Source organism: Heteronotia binoei, chromosome 2, assembly GCF_032191835.1.
Source record: "Heteronotia binoei isolate CCM8104 ecotype False Entrance Well chromosome 2, APGP_CSIRO_Hbin_v1, whole genome shotgun sequence".
Lineage (NCBI taxonomy): Eukaryota > Metazoa > Chordata > Lepidosauria > Squamata > Gekkonidae > Heteronotia > Heteronotia binoei.
Genome location: NC_083224.1, coordinates 23,534,603 through 23,548,020, shown reverse-complemented (window position 1 = coordinate 23,548,020; position 13,418 = coordinate 23,534,603). Strand labels below are relative to the sequence as shown.

The 13,418-nt window shown below is 45.1% G+C and overlaps 1 protein-coding gene across 1 annotated transcript in view; it reads right to left on the bottom strand.

The window, feature by feature from the left end:
- Positions 1–13,418, bottom strand: part of LAMA5 (laminin subunit alpha 5) — a 314,720-nt gene that overhangs the window by 39,442 nt on the left and 261,860 nt on the right. The window contains exons 48-55 of the mRNA XM_060230703.1: positions 11,500–11,643; positions 10,462–10,613; positions 10,260–10,370; positions 8,143–8,254; positions 7,520–7,690; positions 6,380–6,576; positions 4,185–4,301; positions 2,655–2,809 (exon numbers count right to left, since the gene is read on the bottom strand). Of these exons, the coding sequence (XP_060086686.1) occupies positions 2,655–2,809; positions 4,185–4,301; positions 6,380–6,576; positions 7,520–7,690; positions 8,143–8,254; positions 10,260–10,370; positions 10,462–10,613; positions 11,500–11,643 (1,159 nt within the window). The remainder of the gene's footprint in view (positions 1–2,654; positions 2,810–4,184; positions 4,302–6,379; positions 6,577–7,519; positions 7,691–8,142; positions 8,255–10,259; positions 10,371–10,461; positions 10,614–11,499; positions 11,644–13,418) is intronic.

Sequence of the window (13,418 nt, the reverse complement as noted above, 5' to 3'; positions counted from 1 at the left end):
GCCCACCACCTCCTGAGGAAGCCTATTCCACTGAGGAACTGCTCTGCCAGGAAGTTCTTCCTAATGTTGAGCCAGAAGCTCTTTTGATTTAATTTCAATCCATTGGTTCTGGTCCAACTTTATGTACCATCCTCTATGACATCCCTTCAAGTACTTGAAGGTAGTGATCATATCACCTCTCAGTTGTCTCCTCTCCAGGCTAAATGCACCCAGCTCCTTCAGCCTTTCCTCATAGGACTTGGTCTCCAGACCCCTCACCACCTTTGTTGCCCTCCTCTGGATACATTCCAACTTGTCTATATCCTTCTTAAAATGTGGTGCCCAAAACTGAACACAATGCTCCAGGTGAGGTCTAACCAGAGCAGAGCAAAGCCATACCATCATTTTGTGTGATCTGCACACATTGCTTCTGTTGATACAGTCCAAAATTTCATTTGGCCTTTTTAGCAACCACATCACACTGTTGACTCATGTTCAGTGTATGGTCCACTAAGACCCCTAGATCCTTTTTGCACATACTACTCCCCCATCCTATAATGATGCATTGGGTTTTTCCTACCTAAATGCAGAACTTTACATTTATCCCTGTTAAAATTCATTTTATTTGCTTTAGCCCGGTTTTCCAGCCTGTCAAGATCATCCTGTATCCTGACTCTGTCTTCTACTGTATTTGCAACCCCGCCCAATTTAGTATCATCGGCAAATTTAATAAGCATTCCCTCAATTCCTTCATCCAAATCATTTAAAGAGATGTTGAACAAAACAGGCCCCAGGACAGATCCTTGAGGCACTCCACTTGTCACTCCTCTCCAAGAGGATGAGGAACCATTCACAAGCACTCTTTGGTTACGATCTGTCAACCAACTTGGATCTATTCTTGCGCTATGAGACTGAGCAAGAGACTATCAACAGTCTTTCTAGATTTGGGTTGGGTTAGGAAGGTTTGGACATTCGGTTGAGAAAAGCCAACTCTTGTTCCAAAAGGGCTGTCTTATCTCCGCAGTCACTTCCTGCTGCATGCACAGATTTCTTATCTATTTGCTACAGTGAAAGTTTGGTTTACAGAAAGAACAGGAATCCAGGGGCTCTTAACATCTGCATGGATGTGATTTTTAACTGTAGCTCACAAAAGTATATCCTCAAAAGGCAGACCTGGTGGCATCAGCACAAAAATACAAGCATAAAAATACACATTCTTTTCAAAACCCTCATCTATGCAGAGTGGGGGGAGGGCGGACATTGAAGAGCTGGAATGGATTCTTCTGAACATTCAAAAAGAAAAATTCCCTTTACATATTGCCAAATCCCTGCACCTCGTTCGAATCAAGAGTCCCTTCCCCTGGTCCTTTGCTCCCATAAACCAGCAACAAAGCTTTCTAAAGCAACAAAACAAAGGCAAAGCTCTAAACAAATTCTGCAAAGGAGACAAAACGTGCAAATTGTGAGACAGTCTTGTGTAGTAGTTAGAGTACCCCTTTATTAAAAAAAAAACCCAACAACCAGAATTGCTAAATGTGTGAGCCCAGGTGTCATCACTTCTATCGGATACAAATGACCGGGTCACCCTCTCTTTGGCAAAATTCATAGGCACAATAATCAAACATAAAAGAAATAATAATATTGAGTGAAGTCTTTTAAAACAATTTTTGGTTCTGATTTCTGCTTAAGGCGATAGCAGTACTAGACAGACAAATGGAGGGGGGGAGGGGGAAGGGAGGGGGCAGAGGGAGAACAATTGAACGAACAATTGACTCAGGTTCAAATCCCAGCTTTACCACTGAAATTGGATAGGTGACCTTGGGCCAGTCAAACACCCTCAGTGTAACCTACCTCACAGGGCTGTTGTGAGGGAAAATGGAAGGGAGAATGGTATAAGTCACTAGGTTCCCATTGAGGGGAAAGGAGGGGTATAAATGAAGTAACTCTCTAAACAAATTCACTAGATTTGCTTAATTTTCCTTTCAAGTGTAAAACAAATTTGTTCTCACATCTGTTTGTTAACCTTTGTATCTGTATTCTAATTCACTGCTATTTACAGATCTTACCAACCACCGCCGCCATTATTATTATTATTATTCTGCCCATTCCCCCATGGGGGCTCAGGGCGGAGTACATCAATATAGATAATAATAAAATCACAATAAATGACAATAAAACCACAATAAATTCAATTACAATAACTAGTTAATAAGTATAGCAGGATGGTCCAGCAGGATGATATAGCAGGATGGTACTGTAGTGTGGTTCCGCAGGGGAGGCCAACTGATCTAACAAGTAGATGCCTGCCGCCTCATCCAAAAGCCTGGCGGAACAGCTCCGTTTTACAGAGCTCCGTCTTAATCCAATCTCAGCTATAATTGCCCAGTTGCTTCTGCATTTCTACTCTAACTTGCCCTTCCTGGCAGCTAACCCACCCCACCCTCTCTATACCTATATGTAATGTCTGAGGAAGTCCCGTTTTACTGTATCTGAAGAAGTGCACATGTGCACGAAAGCTTGTATCCAGAATTAAACTCTGTTGGTCTTAAAGGTGCCACTGGACTCCAAACTGGTTCTCCAACTGTATGTTACCAAGAAAACACCCAGGACAGAGACCTAGCTGGGCTTGTTAGCCAATGAGAGCTTGGGGGAAAAGAAACCAAAGGAAGAGTTACCTGGACAGGTTTCGTGCTAGTTCATCCAGGAGTTTGGCATGTTCCTCAGCATCCTCGACAATGGGGATCTTATTGCTCGTGAGAGAGTACTCCTTGGCCTTTTGTGACAGAGGGTATTTGGCCCCGTCAAGCTGGGCTGCTGCCTTCTCAGACTCCTGCAAGACATCATGGATCACTTGTGGGTGTCTGTCCACTTTGGAACTGCTGCTAGCTCATTGCTTTCCTTCTCAGACAGGTCAGTTAGCACTAAAAAACCCCCCACCATCCAAGCATCTGAGGCCTACTGCAAAGCCAGGAAGTACATGAGCCTTTCCCTGGTATTAAGTACATGGCTGTCAATTTCTACTGTTTGCAAAAATAATGTCGTTCTGCAGTGGAAATGCAGAAGATTGGTTTGAGGAGATCAGCAGTGTGCCACAATTCTCCTCTGTGCCCAAGAAGAAGAATTGCAGATTTATACCCCGCCCTTCTCCCTGAATCAGAGACTCAGAGAAGCTTACAATCTCCTTTATCTTCTCCCCCCACAACAGACACCCTGTGAGGTGGGTGGGGTTGAGAAGGCTCTCACAGCAGCTGCCCTTTCAAGGACAAGTCTGCAATAGCTATGGCTAACCCAAGGCCATTCCAGCAGGTGCAAGTGGAGGAGTGGGGAATCAAACCCGGTTCTCCAGATAAAAGTCCACGCACTTAACCACTACACCAAACTGGCTCTCTAAGCCACCTTCCCAAGTGACGGATGATTAGCAACGCAGGTGCAAGACCTCCTGTTGCGTGTGAGCCGGAGAAGCCTCAGTCTGAAGGCTGAGTGACCAAAACCCTGGGGCCATCAGGAGGTCTACCAGCGGGGCAGAACTCTGGAAGCCCTCCCAACGTTTCCCCCCAATCACCAAGAAGGCAGAGCATCACTGCCCCAGACATCTATACCTCTGCTCCATATGTCTATCCAAACTCCCCTTGAAGCTCTCTATGCTTGTAGCCGCCATCACTTCCTGCAGCAGCGTCTCAAATCAAGCCCCTCAGTACGGTATGCGTTTCTATCACCTCTACCTAGTCTTCACAAGATATGCACAGCTGAAAGGCTGCCTCTTTTTGCTTGCCTCCCGTTCCCTGCTTGACAAGGACCAGAGCCCTGCAGTCATGTGCCTCATTCCTCCTCTCCATTCATTCATTCATTCATTCATTCATTCGATTTGTATCCCGCCCTCCCCACCAAAGCAGGCTCAGGGTGGCTCACATTAAGACGTCATAAGACCAATATTAATAGACAAAGGACAAAAATACAAGTATATCATAAATAAAACATATAAAGCGATTAAACAATGGTAGGTGCTATTTGATCAAATATATTGATGTATTAATGATGGCAGATACTACCAACTCCATCAATGTTAAGATTTTATTATTCAAGTATTTCTATTAGATGTCCTATAAGAAAAAGATCCCCAGTCACAAAATGATGTTTGAGGCGGGCCAAATGGATTAACTGAATAGACAGTCTTGATGTGGAACTGGACCATCTGTGCCACTCACCTCTGTGATGCTGTCGATTATTTGCAGAAGGTCGGAGACCTGGGCCAGGAAGTCCTCCGCCACGTGTAAGATGTCCTGAATCGTGCCGTGCTGTTCCTGCAGCTCCCGGCTCTTTTGCTGCAAAACGCGGGTCGATTAATGACAGTGGCCTGCTATAGAATGCCAACATCTCAAAATCTCTCCCCACCCCCCTCAAAAAGGCAGTGTGTACGAAGGGTGCTTCTGCAATGCAGGCTCTCTCTCTGCAGATTCCCAGCTCCATGATGTTCCTATCTGCAGGTCTTCCCCCATGCATTTTATTAACAGAAGGTCTTCACAGACATGATGGCACACCCCATAATAAGCTTCACTTCTTCTCAAATGCCAGATGCATTTCCTGGAAGGGGCAGCCCCAAGAGATAATCACCAGCTAATGCAGATCATTGTTCTTCCCTCTCTACCCCAGTAAGTTCAGACCCCATTAGCCAGTTTGGTGTAGTGGTTAAGTGTGCGGACTCTTATCTGGGAGAACTGGGTTTGATTCCCCACTCCTCCACTTGCAGCTGCTGGAATGGCTTTGGGTCAGCCATAGCTCTGGCAGAGGTTGTCCTTGAAAGGGCAGCTACTGTGAAAGTCCTCTCAGCCCCACCCACCTCACAGGGTGTCTGTTGTGGGGGGAGGAGATATTGGATATACTCAGAGTAAGCTGCTCTGAGTAACCTGCTCAGAGAGAATGGTGGGGTATAAATCTGCAATTCTTCTTCTTCTATACATGGAGTTGGGATTTTTTGTCCCAGTGTGCATCACCTTACATGTACCAACATTAAGAGGGATCCAAGATGGGCAGTCGTGTTGGTCTGAAATGGCAGAACAAAGTTCGAGTCCAGTGGCACCTTTAAGCCCAGCAAAAGTTTATTTAAGGCATAAGCTTTTGTGTGCATGCACACTTGTTCAGTGTGCATGCACACGAAAGCTCATACCTTGAATAAACTTTTGTTAATCTTAATGGTGCCACTGGGCTCAAAATCTGTTGTACTTACTAACGTTGAGCTTCATTTGTCACACCGTCACCCACTCACCCAGTTTATGGAAGTTCTTTTTGGAGCTCTTTACAGTCAGCCTTGGCTTTCACCATCCTGAAAACATTTGGTCTTATCTGCAAACTTGTCCACTGCACTACTCACCCCTAGTTCCAGGTCATTTATGAATAAATTAAAGTGTCATGACCACGATACCAATCTTTGTGGGACCCCTTCATTGTTAGAACTGTCCTTTGATTCCTCCTCTTTGCTTCCTGTCATCTAACCAGATTTTATCCCATAAGAGAACCCATTCTCTTATCTGATGGGTCAATACAAGGCAGCTCCATATATGGAGTGAACCTGTTGGCCTTGAAGACACTGCTGTCCATAACACCTAGTTTATGCGCTACAGAGCAGGGGTGGCCAACGGTAGCTCTCCAGATGTTTTTTGCCTACAACTCCCATCAGCCCCAGCCAGCATGGCCAATGGCTGGGGCTGATGGGAGTTGTAGGCAAAAAAACATCTGGAGAGCTAGCATTGGCCACCTCTGCTATAGAGCATAAAAGGCATGTTCTGGTCAGGAGTGGGGAGGAAACAGGAAACCAGAAACAATAGGAAATCTAGAAACAAAACAAAATGGCAGTTGCCTAGCAGCCACACACTCCCTTTCTGCCTCGCCCCTCTACCACTTTGTCCCAAACAGGCCTCAAACTGTCCCCGTGTTTTTAGACCAGTGTTCCCTCTAAGCTGAATTAGCATGAGCTAGCTCACAGATTTTTAGCTTCCAGCTCACACATTTTTGTCTTAGCTCAGGAAGGATGACCCCAGAGCACACTAATTTATGCAGTTAGCTCCCAACTTTAATGCCAGTAGCTCACAAAGTAGAATTTTTGCTCACAATACTCTGCAGCTTAGAGGGAACATTGCTTTAGACCCACTTCCTACAAAGCTGCAGTCTTTAGCCCAACTGGCTCAGAAAGTGCAACAACTCTAGATGACCCTCTAAGTAGCCTCCAAGGCTGACAGAAAGACAAGCTAAATAAAGTTTAAGGAGGTATGAGGCTATGTCATGGTGTCCATCTCCATATCTGACATACTTTGCACACGCATTGAAACAGCAAGGTGACTTTTTAATTCATTCGATCCCCTGAGGCGCAGTAGTGCATTCTGACCGGCAAGCCTCCTCCCTGTACCTGGTATTCCTCCAGGTGATTCCGATTTTGGCTGTTGAGGTCCTCTGTCTGACTGGTCTTGTTGACAGCTTCATTCAGGGCGTCTCGCAGGTCCATGAGCTCCGAGCTGTATTGATCCAACCTATTGCTGATGTTGTTCACCAGTTCCTGGTTGGACTCCAACTTGCTGAATAGTTCAGATTTCACACGGTGCAGCACTGATGGGACAAGAGACCAGAATGATGACCAACAGGCACAAGGTAACATGTCTGACAGACGAGGAGGGGAGCCTAAGGACTGTGCATTTGAACAAACTGTTTCATTAAACGCATTTGCCGTTTCCGCAAAGACAAAATGATAAAGATACAGTGATGATTTCAGCCTTAAGATCCTCCTTCTCTTTCCCCTCCTTCCTTTGATCTCCAAACTGACCAACCTGAGGTCAACGACTGGGGTGCTACGTCCGGCCAGTTTTGAAAACGTACATATTCTCCATGCAACACAAGACTGGGCACTTCAGAGCACGCGTGGAAGTGACCAGGAGGTAGCTTTAGTGTCATCTGTTTTCAAGATCTTGATTGCCATTTTCTCAATCTGACCATAAATTTAGGGATTTGGAGGAGCTTAAAGGTAGACTGAAACTCATCCCTCCCAGGACTTCAGTCTGTCAAATTTTCTTTCAATGTTAGTGGAACTGGTTCCGAACAGAGGTTAAAATAACAGTGGTGTATTGTTCCAAATTTTGGGATGAAAGTTCAATGATATAATTAGAATTAACAGTTCTGGGAGTGGACTAGAAGAAGAAGACGACGACGACGTCTGCAGATTTATACCCTGCCCTTCTCTCTGAATCAGAGACCCAGAGCAGCTTACAATCTCCTATATCTTCTCCCCCCACAACAGACACCCTGTGAGGTGGATGGGGCTGAGAGGGCTCTTACAGCAGCTGCCCTTTCAAGGACAACTCCTACAAGAGCTATGGCTAACCCAAGGCCATTGCAGCAGCTGCAAATGGAGGAGTGGGGAATCAAACCCAGTTCTCCCAGATTAGAGTCCGCGCACTTAACCACTACACCAAACTGGCTCTCAAAGAGAGCTGTGAGTTAACCCAGAGTGATTCTCTACTCGCTTCGTGCCTCTGCCGCTTGCCATAATACTCACATTTTTGAGCTTCTTCGTGCTCTTCAGCGGCCACTGCTCTTGGGATGCTAAAATCCCTGCCCTTCATGTGTCTCAGCATTGCGTCCACCTCAGCCAGCTTCTGCCGAAACTCCTCTTTGGAGGCAGCGCTGGCATTTGCAGCAGCAACAGTCTCCATCTGATATGTAAGATCTAGACAAAAAGCCACACCACACCATTCCATTAAGGGGCTGCTGATATCCTTTGAGTCCAGGGGGGAAAAAAAACCTGGTTCATATTTCCATTCCATTTCTTTCCCCTCCTTGCTTTAAGTTGCAGTGGGTGACGATCTGGGTAAACTTATCTTCACTACGACCCTGAGAGGTAGACTGCCAAGAGTGACCTGGAGAAATGTCATGGCTCAGCAATGCTTGTTTTAACTATTAGCTGCCTTGGAGGCCCCAATAGAGCAGAAAGGCAGAGTGCAACTTTTTAATTTTTATCCTGAACATCTATTTAAACTTTTAGCACCACTGAAAATAAATGAGATAGTTTAATTGCTTCCATATGCTACAGGTGATGCCAAGACTCAGTTTTGCCCTGATCAGATTCTCAAATTGAATCTTTTTATGAGAAGGGAGATATAAACCTCACTGTTTCCTCACCATCAATTTTGTTCTGAATGTTTTGGATATCCAGTAGAAGGTTCTCTCCCTGTCGGTAGCTTTCTTCTGCACTTTCAGTCACTTGGTTTGCTTTTCGTTGGGTCATAGTTGCCTAAAAAAACCAATTAAGTCATTTACATTTTTGGAAATGCTTTTTAAAATATTCTCAGGTTTGAATTTGACTATAGTGGCTCCGATAGTGCTAGGATGTATTAGAATATATAAAGAAATAATGAATGTTAAGAATAGTAACTCATAATAATAAATGTTAAGTTTTGGCAGCAAGCATAGTATGTAGTAATTGCTGAATATTAGGTATCTTAAATGCTCATGTTTTATACTTACTCTGTCCTTATGATGACCAAATAACAGATAAATGTGATGCTTATAATCCCCCCTTCCTTTTTTCTTTTCTGTACCCCTATTTCTATTTACAATAATATAAATTTTATAAAAGGAAAAAACAGTTAAGTTAATGCTTTAGATGAAATCTAGGTCACTGGGTGCAGAACCTGGGGGTCTGCTTGTGGTGGTTGCTGAACACCTGCCCATCTGGGGTCCTCCTCTTTTCAGAGAAGCCTCAGTATCTATGGGCCAAATGTGGCCTCATCTCTTCTCTTGAGTTCAAATAATGGACTCATAGCTGTTTCATGCAGTTCCATCTCTGAAAGAAAGGAGGTCCAGGCATTGCTTAGACTAGAGACTGCCTGGAAATACTATGTATGGCTAGCCCTGAATTCCTTGGGGAAAAGACAGGATTCAAATTCAGTCAACCAACTACGCATCTCTTAGCCATTAGTCTGTTTCTGCCAGGATTTTAGATTTACCCTTCTGCCAGGATTTTAGATTTATATCCTTCAAATATTCCTTCCAATAGTTGCTAGAAGAGACAGGGTCTGGTTAGGTTTTTGTGGGCCTGTTAGTGAAGGAAAAGAGCCAGGTTTTCCCTTAAAAAAAAAATCCCAACATAAAGGTAGACCCCTGTGCAAGCACCAGTCGTTTCCGACTCTGGGGTGACTTCGTATCACAATGCTTTCACAAAGACTTTTTTACAGGGTGGTTTTCCATTGCCTTCCCCAGTCATCTATGCTTCCCCCCCACCTCCCCGCAAGCTGGGTACTCATTTTACCGACCTTGGAAAGATGGAAGGCTGACTCAACCTTGAGCTGGCTACCTGAACCCAGCTTCTGCCAGGGATCGAACTCAGATCGTGAGCAGAGGTTAGGACTGCAGTACTGCAGTTTTACCACTCTGAGCCCACGGGGCTCCTACGCTATGAAAAATCAGAGACACCCACTAGAGAGATCATTCCATAATGTGAATGGCACTGTAGAGAAACCTCAGCCCCATATCCCCAATGCTAAGTGAAGCTGTGCTAAGTGGTGTCAACCAGCTGAAATCATACCAATTACTGAACTGTGGCCTCTGGTTGTATTATTGTTGGGAGTTATGACCCTCGAGTTTATGTATTATGTTTATGAGATTTGAAATTTGTTGTGTTTAACTGAATATGTTTTATTTATTGTTATTGCAGTGTTTTAAAGTTGTAAGCTGCCCTGAGCCTGCCTTGCGGGATAGGGCGGGGTATGAATCACAAATCAAATTAAAATTAAATTAAAAATTTCTAAAGAAATCATGACAGGGAATGTGGTATGCCCAGCAAATCTAGGGACATGATGAGATACATATGGGGAGAGGTAAGTAAAAAGCTGTAGGGCTCCACTTATATTTATGCAGTTCTAGTTGACCTGGATAGCCCAGGCTAGCCTGCTCTCATCAACACTTGGAAGCTAAGCAGGCTCGGTTGGTAGTATTTGGTTGGGAGACCTCTAAGGCAGGGGTGGTCAACGGCAGCTCTCCAGATGTTTTTTTGCCTACAACTCCCATCAGCCCCAGCCATTGGCCATGCTGGCTGGGGCTGATGGGAGTTGTAGGCAAAAAAACATCTGGAGAGCTACTGTTGGCCACCCATGCTCTAAGGAATATCAGGGTCATGATGTAGAGGCAGGCAACGGCAAACCACCCTCTGAATGTCTCTTGCCTTGAGAACCCTACAGGATCACCATAAGTCTGCTGTGACTTGATGGCAAAAAAAAAGAGGGAGGAAAATGCAATACCTTGTGTTGAAGGGCATTCAGATCTTGAACAAAGTCCATGTTCTCTTCTTCCAGTTCATCTGCCTGTTGCCTGGCCTTGTTGATGGACCTCTGATACTCACGAAGCTGGTTCTGTGAAGGAGGAGAGAAGCTGAATAAACAAAGCTGTGAAATGTCTTTGAATGCAACCAAAGCAGGAAGAGGAGGGCTCAGCCCCACATACAGTGATGGCCTGCATGGAACCGTTGATGCTGTGTAGACGGGCCCATGCGATGGAGGTGCCGTTGAGGTTGGTCAACTGGTGCCTGAGAGCAGGGAAAGAGTCTTCAATCTTCTGCAGGTCTTCCAGCAGGAGCAGAACGCAGCTGTCGCAAGCTGTTAGTGAAGAGGCAAGAGTAAGTGCGCTGTTCTTAGCTAAGGCCCATGAAGAAGCCGTAAGACCACCCTGAATGGAAAGGACTGATTGAGGGAGACCTAAATTTCAGAAGTCCCAGGAAAACGAGAGGAGCCCAAGGTGTATTACATGGAACACCCAGGGTCACAGCCAGTGTTCCCTCTAAGGTGAGTTAGTGTGAGCTAGCTCACAGTTTTTAGCCTCCAGCTCACACATTTTTGTCTTAGCTCAGGAAAAATGGACCCAGAGCACAATAATCTGTGCAGTAGCTCACAGCCTTAATACCGGTAGCTCACAAAGTAGAATTTTTGCTCACAAGACTCTGCAGCTTACAGGGAACATTGCCAGCCTGTGTAAGTTTGCCCAATCACTTTTGTCACACATTTGCAAGACTCCTCAAATTCACACTACTTAATTCAAATGATCAATGAACCGGATCAATGTAGAGTTTTAATTTACTAGAGGATACATCTTCTAAATAGGGGACTTCCCAACATAGTGCACTGTACAAGACATTGGCCCATAGGGTCGCCAGTTCTCTTTCTATAGAGGGGCAACTGCCGTATCATAAGAACATAACAGAAGCTATGTTGGATCCAGCCAATGGCCCATCCAGTCCAACACTCTGTGTCACACAGTGGCCATAAAAACCCAGGTGCCATCAGGAGGTCCGTCAGTGGGGCCAGGACACTAGAAGGCTGTAAGTTGTAGGGTGGCCAATAAAACAGAATACAGAGCATCCCTGCCCCAGACACAGTGCTGCATCTGTACCTTACAGATAATAGCCACTGATGGACCTCAATTTAGCTGGGCTCCAACCCATGCTGGGACTAGAGCAGGAAAGGAAGAAGAAGAAATCAGACTAGCCTTCACATCTCATGGTGTCTGGGCCGTCCACCACAGGGATCTCATGCTGCTTCGTGCACGTGTCACACTGCCTCCCTGTCAGCCCATTGGAGCAGGTGCACTCTCCCGTCCGGGGGTTGCAGGAGCCTCCTTTGCAGTGACATTCTGATGAAGAGAACGTGAAAAACAAAGAAGCTTTGTGTTAAACACACACGTTCACCTCCGTATTAATCCATGTGGGATGATAATTCCCCACCCCCACTGCGGGCTTTGAAATTATCACAGATTAGGAAAAAATTGAAGGACGGCTGAAAAGTAAACCCTATGGTCTGCCACAACAGCTTTGCACATCGGAACGGGGTTTTCTACAAGCGCCAACCTGCAAACGGGCAAAAGCAACAACTGCACATTTGTGTGCCTTCACCTTGATGGCCCTCTTACGGAACAGCTCAGGCAGGAAGGCTCCCGCTCTGACGGATTTCCACCCACTACGCAAAACTGAATTATTCCAGAAGGCAATAGGGTTAAAGGTGAAAGGTAAAGGTAGTCCCCTGTGCAAGCACCAGTCGTTTCTGACTCTGGGGTGACGTTGCATCACGATGTTTTCATGGCAGACTTTTTATGGGGTGGTTTGCCATTGCCTTCCCCAGTCGTCTACACTTCCCGCCAGCAAGCTGGGTACTCATTTTACCTCGGAAGGATGGAAGGCTGAGTCAACCTTGAGCCGGCTACTTGAACCCAGCTTCTGCCGGGATCAAACTCAGGTCGTGAGCAGAAAGCTTCAACTGCAGTACTGCAGTTTTACCACTCTGTGCCACGGGGCTCTGAACTAAATGATTCATTAAGTTACTTAGAGGCTGTGGTCTATTCTACTGTCTATAGCCTGCCGAAACATGGGATCCTGCTATGGAATTTTGCATTGTTTAATGCGTCGTATTCATATTTATGCTTTGCTTCAGTTCTGTGGTTAGATTTTTTGGTTGGTTCTACAACCCTAACCCTATTGCATGGCTTATAGAATGTTACATCCTTCAGTTGTATTGACCTACTCTGTGTAATCCACCTTGAGTCCAAGTGATAAAGACAGACTTCAAATAATGTATATATAAAATAATATACAAACAAAAACAAACAAACAAAACCCAGCCCAATCTCCTCATCACCCTTGAACCATTCCAAGGGCCTGTTTACAAAGCCAAAAAATCATAATTTGTTAAAATCGTTCTCCTGAAGTAACAATTTCTGTGTATAAAGTTTAAGTTTAGAGGCACCTTTGAGGCCAGCAAAGTTTGATTCTGGGTATAAGCTTTCTTGTCCAGACATGCTTCTGAAGAAGTATCTGAAGGAAGTGTGCGTGCACACGAAAGCTTAAACTCAGAATTAAACTTTGTTGGTCTTAAAGGTGCCCCTGGACTCAGATTTTGTTCTGCTGCTTCAGGACACAGCTATCAACCTGAATCTAATTCCTGTGTGTGTGTATTCACAGACCACTCTGCCTCTCTATGGGATCTCTTGTGTACTATTTCAAGTTGTGTATCCTAGAATCTCCAGCTAAAAAGGACCGGGCAGCAGGAGGCATCGAAGACCCCAAACCTGAGATCCTGGAGAGCTGCTGCCAGTCTGAGTAACAACAACAACCTTTATTGGCATAGCAACCATATTAATTACAGAAATAGAAGGGACAATTCAAACAGTCATGGCCCAGTCTATTAATAAATTACTCATTTCATAAATGCAAGGTACAAGAATTTAGCCACAGTTTCCAGCCAGTCTGAGTGATGATGATGATACTGGATTTATATCCCACCCTATACTCAGAATCTCAGAGCAGCTCACAATCTCCTTTATCTTCTTCCCCCACGACAGACACCCTGTGAGGTGGGTGGGGCTGAGAGAGCTCTCACAGAAGCTGTCCTGTCAAGGACAACCTCTGTCAGAGC